Here is an 11,900-nt window from a genome sequence, read left to right as displayed (position 1 = left end):
GGTTTTATGGCAAAGGCCTGAAGAGAGGCAAGCAAAAGCGCGGGGCTGCCATCCATTATTAACATTAAAGGTGGTTTGGCAACGTTATGTCCATAAATCATCTGCTCGGAGTGCAAGCAGAATTGGATGAAAAACGTGATTAGAACAGAATTATGCTCCGTTGTCAGCAGGAAGCAAGCATGAAAGGGGGAGAACCTCTTATTTGATGCTGAATAACAAATCTTATAATTGGTACTTTTTTAATCCAGAAAAGGTTGAATTGTTGCGAATGATCGACCCAGTTGCATCTGCAAAATGATGCCCTTGAAGAAATAGGATGATATTTTTTTACACTGTCTTGGGAATAAAGATACCTGTCTTAAAATGCCTGCAATACGTTTACTTGAATCGTACTGTTTCTCCATCATCCTTAGCTTGTATTTCATTTTCCAACAAATTGGAAAATTTCTTTGCCTCATTGCTAATTTGATGAGGTACCCCTTGTTTGGTGCATTGTCATGACAACCTGACAGAAAATACTTCGTAATCCAGAGACTTCAGATTGTCGAGATGCTCGCATCTTGATCTTTTGTATTTTAAACCTTCTTTTAGCGCCTCTTGTTTTAAATTTCTGACATCTTGCTCGTCTTTCATTTTTACGATGTTTTACCTTACCTGTGAATTTAGGATTAACTGAAATTTTACACTACAATCATTAAAGCTACAATAACTATTGGCACGAAAAGCACATTTGGTGCGTTGTTGGAAGGAATTTGGAACATAATGACGTCTAAATTGAAAGGAACAATATGGATGTAATTTCTTCAATCCTTTAATGAATATATAAACCAGTTAATAAAGTCGCCAAACGACTCAGTCTATCGTCTAAAATTCTATTGACTAAAATTCCAATGAGTCAAATTCTATTGACTTAAATTCTATGACTAAATTCTAATAATTCAAATTCTAATAAACACTACCTGGGGTGCTCGTGGCACTACAGCAATTATAAATGCCAGGCAGCACAAACTCAAATCTATACAAGTGTATACAAGTATATTCAAGTGTATACAAGTGTATACAATTTCGTCATCTTCGACCCTTTCAATTTTGCCTGCTTGTCCTGCTTGTTTGCATGAATGCCTGCAATACGTTTACTTGAATCGTACTGTTTCTCCATTATCCTGAGCCTGTATTTCATTTTCCAGCAAATTTGAAAGTTTGTTTGCCTCACTGCTGATTTGATGAAGTACCCCTTATTCGGTGCATCATCACGACAACCTGACAGAAAATACTTTGTCATCCAGAGACTTCAGATTGTTGAGATGCTCGCGTCTTTGATCTTTTGTATTTTAAACCTTCTTTTAGTGCCTCTTGTTTTAAATTTCTGACAAATCTTGCTCGCCTTTCATTTTTATGATGTTTTACCTTACCTATAAATTTATGATTAACTGAAATTTGACGCAACAATCATTAAAGCTACAATAACTATTGGCATGAAAAGCACCTTTGGTGCGTTGTCGAAAAGAATTAGAAACATAATGACGTCCAAATTGAAACAAACAATATGGATGTAATTTCTTCAATCCTTTAACGAATATATGAACCCAAGATTTTGGAAATGTGTTCTTTGATTGCTGTGATTTCAACTTTTTCCACTCGGACCTATCAATGTGGAGTGATGCTTTCTTTGGCGGTGGTAATTTTGCAGTCCAAAATTTACCACCCTCATCTATAGGCCAACATTTCTCATTTTCCACACACATATTTTTTTCCCAGTCCCAGGTATCGATATATTGGTCTGGTGAATTGATATTCAGGTGGCGTTGTTCTCTCCTTAGGCCTTCGTCCCTCACTGCTTTGGCGAGCCTTCCCTTCAGCATCTTATCCCGTACAGTGTTGAAGGAGTTGTCCATGAATTTATACAATTCCAAAAGTAAAGTAAACACAATTAGGGGATCTTTGCCCTGGCCTTGGCAGTGAAGATTTTTTGTTGCTCTTACCTTCAGTAGAACACGGAAAATCTCTTCCAGGTCAACCTTAGCAGCATTTGGTCTACCGTGGATTTCTTTTCTTGCCCTGTTGGCGAGATGATCAATGGTGCTGCCCTCTCCTCTGATCTGTCTAGCGGTTGCCGTTTAATAACTGGCCTTTCACATCGCTGACCCATTCTTGGACGGATGGGTCATCAGGTTTATCTGGCTTTCCCCTGAAGCTCTTAAGCTGCCTCCCTACCATGATGTTCCATTGTGATAGCAAGAAGCTTGTTTCAGGATTCCTTGTGTTGTCTCAGCTACACCTCATTCTCAACTTGGGACAGTTGCAGTATTAGTACACCATCCTGTCTACGATGCCAAATGTGGCACCTGAATAATGTGAAACAACAAGGATGATGTACATTTTAATAATCTGTCTTGTTTTAATGGTGGAACTGCATCTTAAGCCTTCAGCCTAGTCAATCAGGAGCTGGAATGAGGTGGTCTTAACTTGGAAACTGCCGAAACTGAGTAAAGTTATTGCGTAGAGTGTTGACTCTACCAATACCGACGTGAATGGCTCTTGGTGTGCACTCAATAAGATTATAAACCAATGCATGATTGTCAAGCGAGGGCCCTGTGCAAGGACTACTTGTATAAAATGGCCCGTCACACTATCATGCAATAATATTTCTGGTAATGGTGCCTCTGGTTACAGGTGGGTACTTGCTGTGTGCAACAGAAGTGAACTGGTAAAAAGTGGGCCAAAAGGATCAGTCTATTTTGACATGAGAAGGTTGCTGTAAACAATCAGATCAGTGAAGATAGCTTTTTGTATATCATGCTTACCAGATAGCCTTGACTGCAACATGTGGACAGTATTAGGTAGAAATGATGTGATGGGGTGGATGTCTTGTATCACTTGGACTTTTGAGACTCATCTCCCCATATTCTGCTCACAAACTGCAGATTTTAAAGCAGCAGTATCAGAGAAAAAAAATCAGTTCCATCAAATTCAAATTCCGGTTAGCATGTATGGAACATGTACGTAAACTATTTCAAGAATTGAAAGACAAATTTGATGAGCACTAGATCAGCAAGTTAGGCTCCACAAAGTCACTAAATTTCCTTACGGTTGTAATTTCTTATACCATTCTAACTCTGAGGTTTCCTGGCCTAACGGCAGACCACTGTACTTAAAAAGTAATGTAGACTATATGTGGAAAGTAGGGTCCCAACATCATAGTGTCTATGACAATATACACGTAGCTGTGGTATGCTATACAAAATAATATTCTCTCCAAAATATATTTTAATACCCATAAAAGAAGCCATTTCAGCAGGGGCAAGGAAAAATATACATCATTGTAGTGCTCACCTGTAAAATTTGGAGAACTCAACGTTAAAACCAAAGTATGGGTTCCTTAATACTATATGAAACCCATAGCTAGTATGGAACCCAAAGCACAGCATGGGCTGTCGGCATTTAAGGAACCCATACTTTTAAATGTGTGCTCTGACTCTGTATTTTTCATGAAGTCAGTATTGGTTTTGGTCTGCCATGATTTGGCTAACTAAAGTACATTGTTGTGCAGTTCTAACGTTTGTATTTTCTGATGTTGTGTGGATTTCAGAATGTATTTTATTTTTTTGTTGTACTTTTTACAATGACGCAGAGTATGCAAGAATATTACTTTATTATTCAAAAGAAATGTATTTATTTAGGGACAAACGTAGTCGTACATGTAAGCAAATACTGTCAACAATTTTTGACAGAGTAAAACTTAATTGTTTTTAAATTAATGAACTGGAAGTCTCATTTTAAAGGCAAGCGAAGAGGAAAACACATTAAAAATGTTGATTAGATGTTTAAAAGCTTTTAAATATATGAAGTTTTAAATGTGTGAATAAACATTCATAGAAGTGTTTCAAATGTTTGCCACTTAAATAAATAATTCACATAATTAGAACATTTAAAGTTTGATTACTCTATTAGCATCATGCACTACTTTTATGCAATGTTTATTATCAAAACATTCCCTTCCAATAGTCTTTATATAATTCCTATAGGTTGGTATTATTAACATTTATCAAATATACACATTATTTTTTGATACTTTCAGTGAAATCAAAATAAAATAGCATGAAAGGGGTGAACTTGGCGGTTGAAAATGTCTGTTTTAAAGATAAGAATCTTATGACGAGGAAACCTGTATAATGCTTTATCCATGGTTATTCAGCCTATAATTGTATATAAGAAACTAGATCAAATTGAACTTTTGTGATGCATTTGCAATATTTTTTTTTAAGATATAAAAAGCAAGAACTGTCAATGAATTGACAGAATATATCAAAACAGACTAGTTGTCATTGTAAAGCCTTGTTTAATATGTACATTTTTGTAAATTGTTTTCTATAATAAATAAGCACACATTCAGAGAGAATTGTTTAATTTTCAAATCTTTGTTTCATGTCTATAAGTCAGTCATAATGAGTGTTTAAGAGTCCAATAGGCCTTTAACATAATGACATCACTTTTTGTGTACATGTGCGCCTTCTTATTGCTACTTTCAGCATGCAAACCTTCAAATCTTCTTTGTAAAATGAGCAATGGAAACAACAAAACAATTTAAAGGTATAGAACAAAGACCACTTTTCGACAGAATCACTTCGTTAGAAATATCTCAACAAGGTGATCAAAAAATAATCTCAACCATTAGGTAATTTAGCATGTGTATTGATGTCAGGATTAAACACCACTGGAATTTGCATAAAATAGATGCAGACGTCAAATGTCCCATGCAAATAATACATTTGTAACTCATGTTTATGAATAATTAATAATACTTGACCTATTGAACTGAACATACCATTCTCAAATTGCGGGTTCAGTTCAATAACTTGCATGGGAAATTTGAACACAAAAATGCATATGCTTGACTCATTTCTTTCTCTTAATGAGCCAAGTCACAAAGCCTGGCCTGGCTAGGGTTGCACCCCAAGTACATCAACGCCTGTCAGTGTGGACGCAACGGACTGTAATGTGAACGCTACTACAGACATGTGCTTGCGCACCAGATCCCACTGCTTAGCACTGTCCTCCGCGTTCTCAATGTCAAACATCAGATCCACAATCCCTGGAAAGGCATCTCCGTAGTAACTGTTCTTGCTGCTAGGCGCAAAGGCAACATGTCTGGAAAAAAAGATAAAAAAGAAAAAAAGAAGATATTTTTGAGAGAGGCTGTTTTGATTTGAAATTGTCAAAATGGGAAGTTCTTTATTTTAAGTTCCATGTAGAGCATATACTGCAAGTAAAACAAAGAGGGAATTGTCTTGCTCAACTGAAGTCACTTTTCGTATTGGTAATCTTCACTGCAATATATTTTCCTCATAAAAGAGCAGAAGTACTGGCACTGAGGTACAACTCTTCAGATGTTGCAGTTTGTTTCTTAAACACAGTCCAATTGGGCACTCATGTTTTGCTGATGGCAAAGTATAATAATTCTTATTCACACCCAACTTGTTTTTGAGTCACCAAACATCCAGTCTGAGTCACCTCTCCTAAGTCCGAGTCCCGAGTCATGCAGGTCGAGTCCAAGTCCGAGTCACGAGTCATACAAGTCTGATTCACACACATCAAGCTTTTAGTATAGTGGAGTACCCTAACATGACATACTTTGACTTTTTCCAAAACTCCCCCACCACCAAAAAACAAAACAAACAAAAAAACCCAAACTTTTCACCCATTCACTTTTAACTTAATGCATTGGTAACACTGCGTGAGGACGCAGTGTTACCAATGCATTAAGTTAAAAGTTAGTGATAACTACAACTGTAATAAAACTTGTACTGAAACCTTAGTTATTTATATATCAAGTTAGTCTCAAAGGACCACAATGTAAAAAAATTGGTGTTAATGCATGCAAATTAACAGAAGGAACCCAAATCATACTGTGTCAAAATATTATTTTTAGCAGAAAGAGCATTTGCAGGAACCAATAGGGTAGTTTCTCTCCCTCCCCTCCCCCATTTTTCCCTAGATCTAGTCTCGTAATAATTGTGCTTATTGTGATGATGTGTAAATTGAGTCCCTTTAAACTACATACCTCTGTAGTGATCTGCCTGGCAGGCCAAGTGGATCCAAGAAAGCTCTCTCCATCATCATTAACTGGTCGTTGACCTTGCGAACATCAAATGGACTAAAAGAAGTCAACAAATACATGTAATCAAGTCTGTGTTAGAAAATTGTTAACTCTTTTACACGTTAATGAACTGTTATATTGAGCACAGCACAATATGGCATATTACAAGGCACAATCAACATGTTTGCAAATAGACATACATGTATATTCCTTGCTCAAATGTGGTCAACGTTGTACATCTGCTGATTGAATTGATAACAATCATGGGGATATAAAAACACACGTTATCCATTGGACAGAATTTTTTAACTGCTAATAAATAGTACCAAGTGCACTGATTTCAGTTCAGATAAAAGTATCGTCTTCACTCTAGCTGTTAACTGTAAACAATGACTTGACCCATTACTCCTTATACCGCCCCAGCACTCTATGGTTTATGGATTTATCAAGAAGTAAATACAGTGTAGTACAATGTAATACAAGTACTTTTGGGTTAACATATTTTTTTTTAAATGGCAAGGAGTCCAGTTATTCATAAGAGGGAATTTTTTTTGTCGGGTGATGTAAATTAAATTAGGTTTTGCCCTTCACTGACATATAAACACTGTATACTCAAGTGTGTTACCTCCCGAGTGAAAGTTGGAAAAAATCACTCGGGTGGGACTCGAACCCACGACCTCCAGCTTTCTAGTGCAGATGTTTCACCACTGGACCACCAAGCTAACGGGATCGGTTGGCTGGTTCGAATCTGATGTACATCACCCGACGCAAAAATTCCATCTTATGTATAGTTAATGCGGTACCCGCTGCTATGTACATCAGATTTGAACCAGCCAACCAATCCCAATAGCTCGGTGGTCGAGTGGTAAGACATCTGCACTAGAAAGCAGGAAGTCGTGGGTTCGAGTCCCACCCGAGTGATTTTCTCCAATTCACTCGGGAGGTAACACACTTTATCTTCAAGTAAACTTGAATCCTCGATCCTGATAGGTCGATCCATGGCAACAAGCCGTGCTACATATAACCATTTAGCACGGCCACGGTCCATACCACACTCTTGCGCTATTCCAAGATGCGCGCGCCATTCCGTACAAACACGCACGTGTAATAGGATCTCTGAAGTTTGTGTACAGCGTCCGTTCCATCTTTATTGTGCGTCAAGTTTGCTTGAAGATAAATTCGTTATCACGCTCGCGCCCGTGGAACACGGAAAATGTAGTGCGTCTGTGTCCCACATACCACGAGGCTGAAATATGTGGGACACAGACGCACTACATTATTCCGTGTTCCACGAGCGCTCGCAGGATAACTTATAGATTATACAGTGTTTATACGTCGGTGAAGGGCAAAACCTAATTTGAGTCCAGTTATTCTTACTCTTTCATGTCCATCTTGCTGATGTAATCATGCAGCCAGTCTGCAGCTTGGATTAGTTTGGCCAGCGCTGCATCAATTGCATCTGGGTAAAATAACACAAGTACGCAAATTCAACCGTTACTCCCTTGGGTGTGTGAACAATCCCATGAACATTGGAGGATTCAGGACTATCAACTGTTGATGTGATTATGCATCAAATGTTCAAAAAAGTTATATAAACTCAATTGTTATACCATGGTATTAGACTATGAACTTGTGTTGGTTAAGAACTGTTACGTGTCACACTTCATGTTTGACAACCCAATGGACTCAGCATTTATATTGCGCAAATTCCATACAAATACGATCAAATGTGCATCACAATTATTACCCCTGTTCATCAGGAATGAGACCATTTTTCTGCAGCAGCTCGAGACCAGTGCAATCTGGTCTCTACCTTCACATATACCCATTTTTACTCCTGGGTGGAGAGAGGCAATCGTAGTAAAGTGCCTTGCTCAAGAGCACAAGCACCATGTTCCCTGTCAGAGTTGGAACCCATGTACCACGGCACACGAGTCAAACACCATAACCACTTGACCACAGCGCCCACTCATGACATTTTAATATTTGTACTTCTTAAAGACTTGAAAAAAATTATTTAAAAAATGAAACCATGGTATAACAAAACAACTGTTTTCTGCTGTGATATAGTCCATGGGTTTTGTACACCCTCTGGGGCAAACAGCACCCTTCAACATTTGTCATTTGCAAAACGGCATGGACTACATCACAGCTGACAACAAGTGTATAATGCAAGTGAACAAGTGAATTGCGTAAGTAAATGACTGACTGATCCCATTAATTTACCAATACGCCGATTATTGATGAAACACTACCATCTTGTGATGGACTTGTGACTGGCTTTTGAACGGTTCCCAGACTCATCCTAACCAAGTCAACTCACCAAATGTGATCCCTTGCGGGCTCATCTGGTCGGTGTACTTGGTCTTGAGTGAGGCAATAGACTCTTCCAGGTGGCTGACGTATGTCTGGCAATCAAACGGTAAGATGAGTGAGTCGGCCAGCGACCTAGCCAGCTCCCCCCACAGCCTGCCTGTGGCCAGGTGATAGTTGAAGGTGGGATCCATGACCTCCGACACCAGGTGAAATGTCTCGTACATAGAGTGGTAAAGCGGATAGCTGGAAATCTTGTAGTCCTGGCGATGGGAAAGTTAGACAGATGCCATGCTCAGTATAAATGGGGACAATTTAGGTGCCCATCAAGACGGATGATGCTGATTTGGTTTTTAAAAACTGGAAATACCAGTACCTCCTTCTGATTGGTAGTTTACAAAGCACCACTAACCAAGATATGGGCTCTGTGCACAAATACCCCTTCAATGGCCAGAAAAGGAGAGTAAGGGGTGACCTAGACTAGTTCCTGATCCATCCACTGCGTATTTCAAATGTATCCAAAGTTATTGGAGGAAGGGATTAGTCGCGGAGACCATCGCAAGTTGAATGTGAACGTATTCGCGCGCCGACGATGCCTGATGCTCACGCGAAGACGCAGTGGCTATAGCTTTCGCACATTCAGGAAGTCGTGCGTACTTTGCACGCGAAGTACGCGCACGCTGTGTGTCCTGTCCACGGAGCTCTCAAAAGAGGTAAAAAGGCGCCCTCTTTTGTTGGCGTACGGAGCCCATTGGCTCTAGCACACTGCAGATGAGTCAGATGTGTACCCTAATCAAAGAACTTGACAAGCCATGGCTGTTGTGCTACGGTTTCTGTGGGTTTCAAACAGCCAGCCTAGTGTCCTCTTTGTGCATATCAGACTGACTGTCACTTGAGAACCAGGCAGTGCTATTGTATAGGATTACCCTATAATGCCAATGAATGATGGACTCAATCCTGCTCGCTGTGAAGATATATGCATTAAAAAACATCCAATGATGCAATTCTGAATATTTACACTCACATGATTGTAGTCATAGCGCAGATCTACTGACGATATGCCTAGCTCACCAAGGAATGATGCATAGTCACTGCCGGAACCTATATTGAGTACACTGGGTGCACAATCAAGAATTTACAAATAAACTATTAAGTTGGAGGTAAAACTATAGTATCTCTCACATTCATGAATCCTTAGGGTGTAGTTATGATTGGTCTATTATCTCACAATTTGAAACCTGCAAAAAAAACCTTCAATCAAAGACATACAGCCTGGCGAATCACAAAATTTAAAACTGATTTGTTATCGATGACATAAATTTAAAAAACATGCTGATAAAACCAAATAATATAATATATATTGTTTTTACACAAGAAGTACTACCCAAAAAAATTATATTTCACTTGGCTCCTCTGACACTGACCAAAATCTAAATGTTTAAACTAACTACCAATGCTTGAATGCTTGAATACGTCTTATTTGGAAAAGGGGGAAAAGTTGCTTACTGTGGGAGTTGCTTGCTATCTGACCATGGGTTTCTATCCAGCCACGTATCGTAGACTGTAGCAAGATGGCCTGGATCCTGGACATCAGGTACCTGCTTAGCTGCCTGGTATAATGCATTGAAGAGGTTGGGTGTGGCTTTAGCTCGGAAGGTATAGTTGCCCTGGATTGCGATGTCGACATTAAGGTACGCCACAGCCCTGCCTCCCAACGTCTTCGCAAACTCCTGCAAATATGGGAGGCAAGAATTCTTCCCTCAGCACTTACAACACTACTTGTTACAATTGCATTGGTTGAGGACTGTTGAATTGACATACTTTAGAAGTTCATGTATGATAACCAGATGGACTCCGCAGAGTATTGCCCTAGGTATATCACATTGAATGCTCTCACAGACTTTTGAATAAGTTTGTTCCCACTGCTTTGCAAAGGCAGAATAGGCCCTGGGCACAAATAGGTAATGTACCCTGGTACTGTTCTACTTAACCCCCGAGGACCGACACAAAAAGGGAGAACAACAGATCCTTTCAGTCCTCGGGAGTTGGGTCTTTTGTTTTGTTGGAAACGGTCCTCTGTAGTAAGTTGTGTGCTTAGTCTATGGGAGAGTGTTATATTACAGGGATAAGGGAAACAAAAAGCATTGTCCTAGAGAATATAGTCAAACAAGAGTGTGTATTCCTGTATTGTATTACGCTGGAGGACAGACAACAAAAGGAGCACAAAGGGGCCTTTCATCCTCGAACAATGGTGCCTATTGTCCTTGAATGCAGGTTTGTGTGCTTAGTCTATGGGAAAGGTTTAGATCAGGGAACAAAGGAAAACACAAAGCCAATCCTTGGAAGCATAGCAAAAAACGACTGCGTGGGCATGCATGTGTAAACGTGAACATATACGCATGTAGTGTGATTCTGCATCAACATACAGTATTTTCCAATCAGGTTTCAAAATAGTGTGTTAAATTGAACTTGCAAGTTGTGCCGGCTATATTTAAAGAAAAAGGTTGGGTTTTTTTTTACATTTTCTTTGAAAAGTATTTTATTTACTGAGCTAGAACTTCAAATTTATGTTTTTTTACTTTAGGTGCCAATAATATATTCCTGCATATGATCTTATGGGCCTTACAGAAAAAGCCACAACAACATAGTTGTTGTGATACATGTCCAGTACATATTTCAATATACCTACAAGCAGGTATGAATGCCCATTTAGTGAAAATCTAGGGTCTATTTTTTCTTCCTAGATGCAACATCTGACTCCTCACCTCCACCCATTCAGTGGAGCCAATTAGGCTGTACTCCTCAGCAGCCCAGCTGCAAAACACGATCGATCGACGAGGTCGAAATTTCCCTGATAAAAAAAGCCAAACAAATATAAATATTGAGTCTTGAAAAGGCTTAACAATTTTGCATTTTATAACGCTTGGCCATTCGGTCTTAGGACTCGATCATCGATGTACTCGGCACTAAAAGTAAAACATTTGATGGTTTAAAATAAGCTGGTTTGTCCCAAGAATTTCATTTTTCAACAATTGAATTGTCAAAGAAAGTGGGGGTCAGTCACGAGTCTTGTTCCCTACCTTCTTTGTGCAGTTTTCCCATAGCTCTGGCTACCTCCATCATGACAGCCGTACCGCTGGAGGGATCTAAAGCACCAAAGACCCATGCATCTCTGTGGTTACCTACGATTACATAGCGATCTGTCAAAACAAAACAAATAACAAGAAAGTGGTTGAACAAACTAAATAAAACATCTGCCAACGAGGCTACCACAATACAAAAATAGTATAAGGGCATTTTTTTCCAGGTAATAAAAAAAGAGAAGTGTTCTTCAATTGCTTGAGAGCTATTTCAGAATGAAATATATAATTTGATTGAACTCTCAAAAATCAAAAAGCAAGGGGCAAATATTGCCTTCAAAAAGTGGAGAAGGCACACTGCTCGAAGAGAGAAAGAGAAAGAGAGAAAAATGTCTATATGAATTAATATT

General features: G+C 39.0%; 1 protein-coding gene across 3 annotated transcripts in view; it reads right to left on the bottom strand.

The window, feature by feature from the left end:
* Nucleotides 1–3,963: 3,963 nt before the first annotated feature.
* Nucleotides 3,964–11,900, bottom strand: part of LOC119742693 (N-acetylated-alpha-linked acidic dipeptidase 2-like) — a 30,935-nt gene continuing 22,998 nt past the window's right edge. For 2 of the 3 annotated variants that reach the window (XM_038218859.1, XM_038218866.1), the window contains exons 10-17: nt 11,491–11,610; nt 11,176–11,261; nt 9,917–10,140; nt 9,435–9,525; nt 8,421–8,673; nt 7,475–7,556; nt 6,062–6,154; nt 4,941–5,148 (exon numbers count right to left, since the gene is read on the bottom strand). In XM_038218859.1, coding sequence (XP_038074787.1) covers nt 4,941–5,148; nt 6,062–6,154; nt 7,475–7,556; nt 8,421–8,673; nt 9,435–9,525; nt 9,917–10,140; nt 11,176–11,261; nt 11,491–11,610 — 1,157 coding nt within the window. Of the gene's footprint in view, nt 5,149–6,061; nt 6,155–7,474; nt 7,557–8,420; nt 8,674–9,434; nt 9,526–9,916; nt 10,141–11,175; nt 11,262–11,490; nt 11,611–11,900 lie in introns of all 3 variants that reach the window. The other variant, XM_038218874.1, reaches the window with a different exon arrangement.

This window comes from Patiria miniata, unplaced genomic scaffold (genome assembly GCF_015706575.1).
Source record: "Patiria miniata isolate m_02_andy unplaced genomic scaffold, ASM1570657v1 HiC_scaffold_11, whole genome shotgun sequence".
In the NCBI taxonomy this organism is placed as follows: Eukaryota; Metazoa; Echinodermata; class Asteroidea; order Valvatida; family Asterinidae; genus Patiria; species Patiria miniata.
This window is presented reverse-complemented; position numbering and strand designations above follow the sequence as displayed.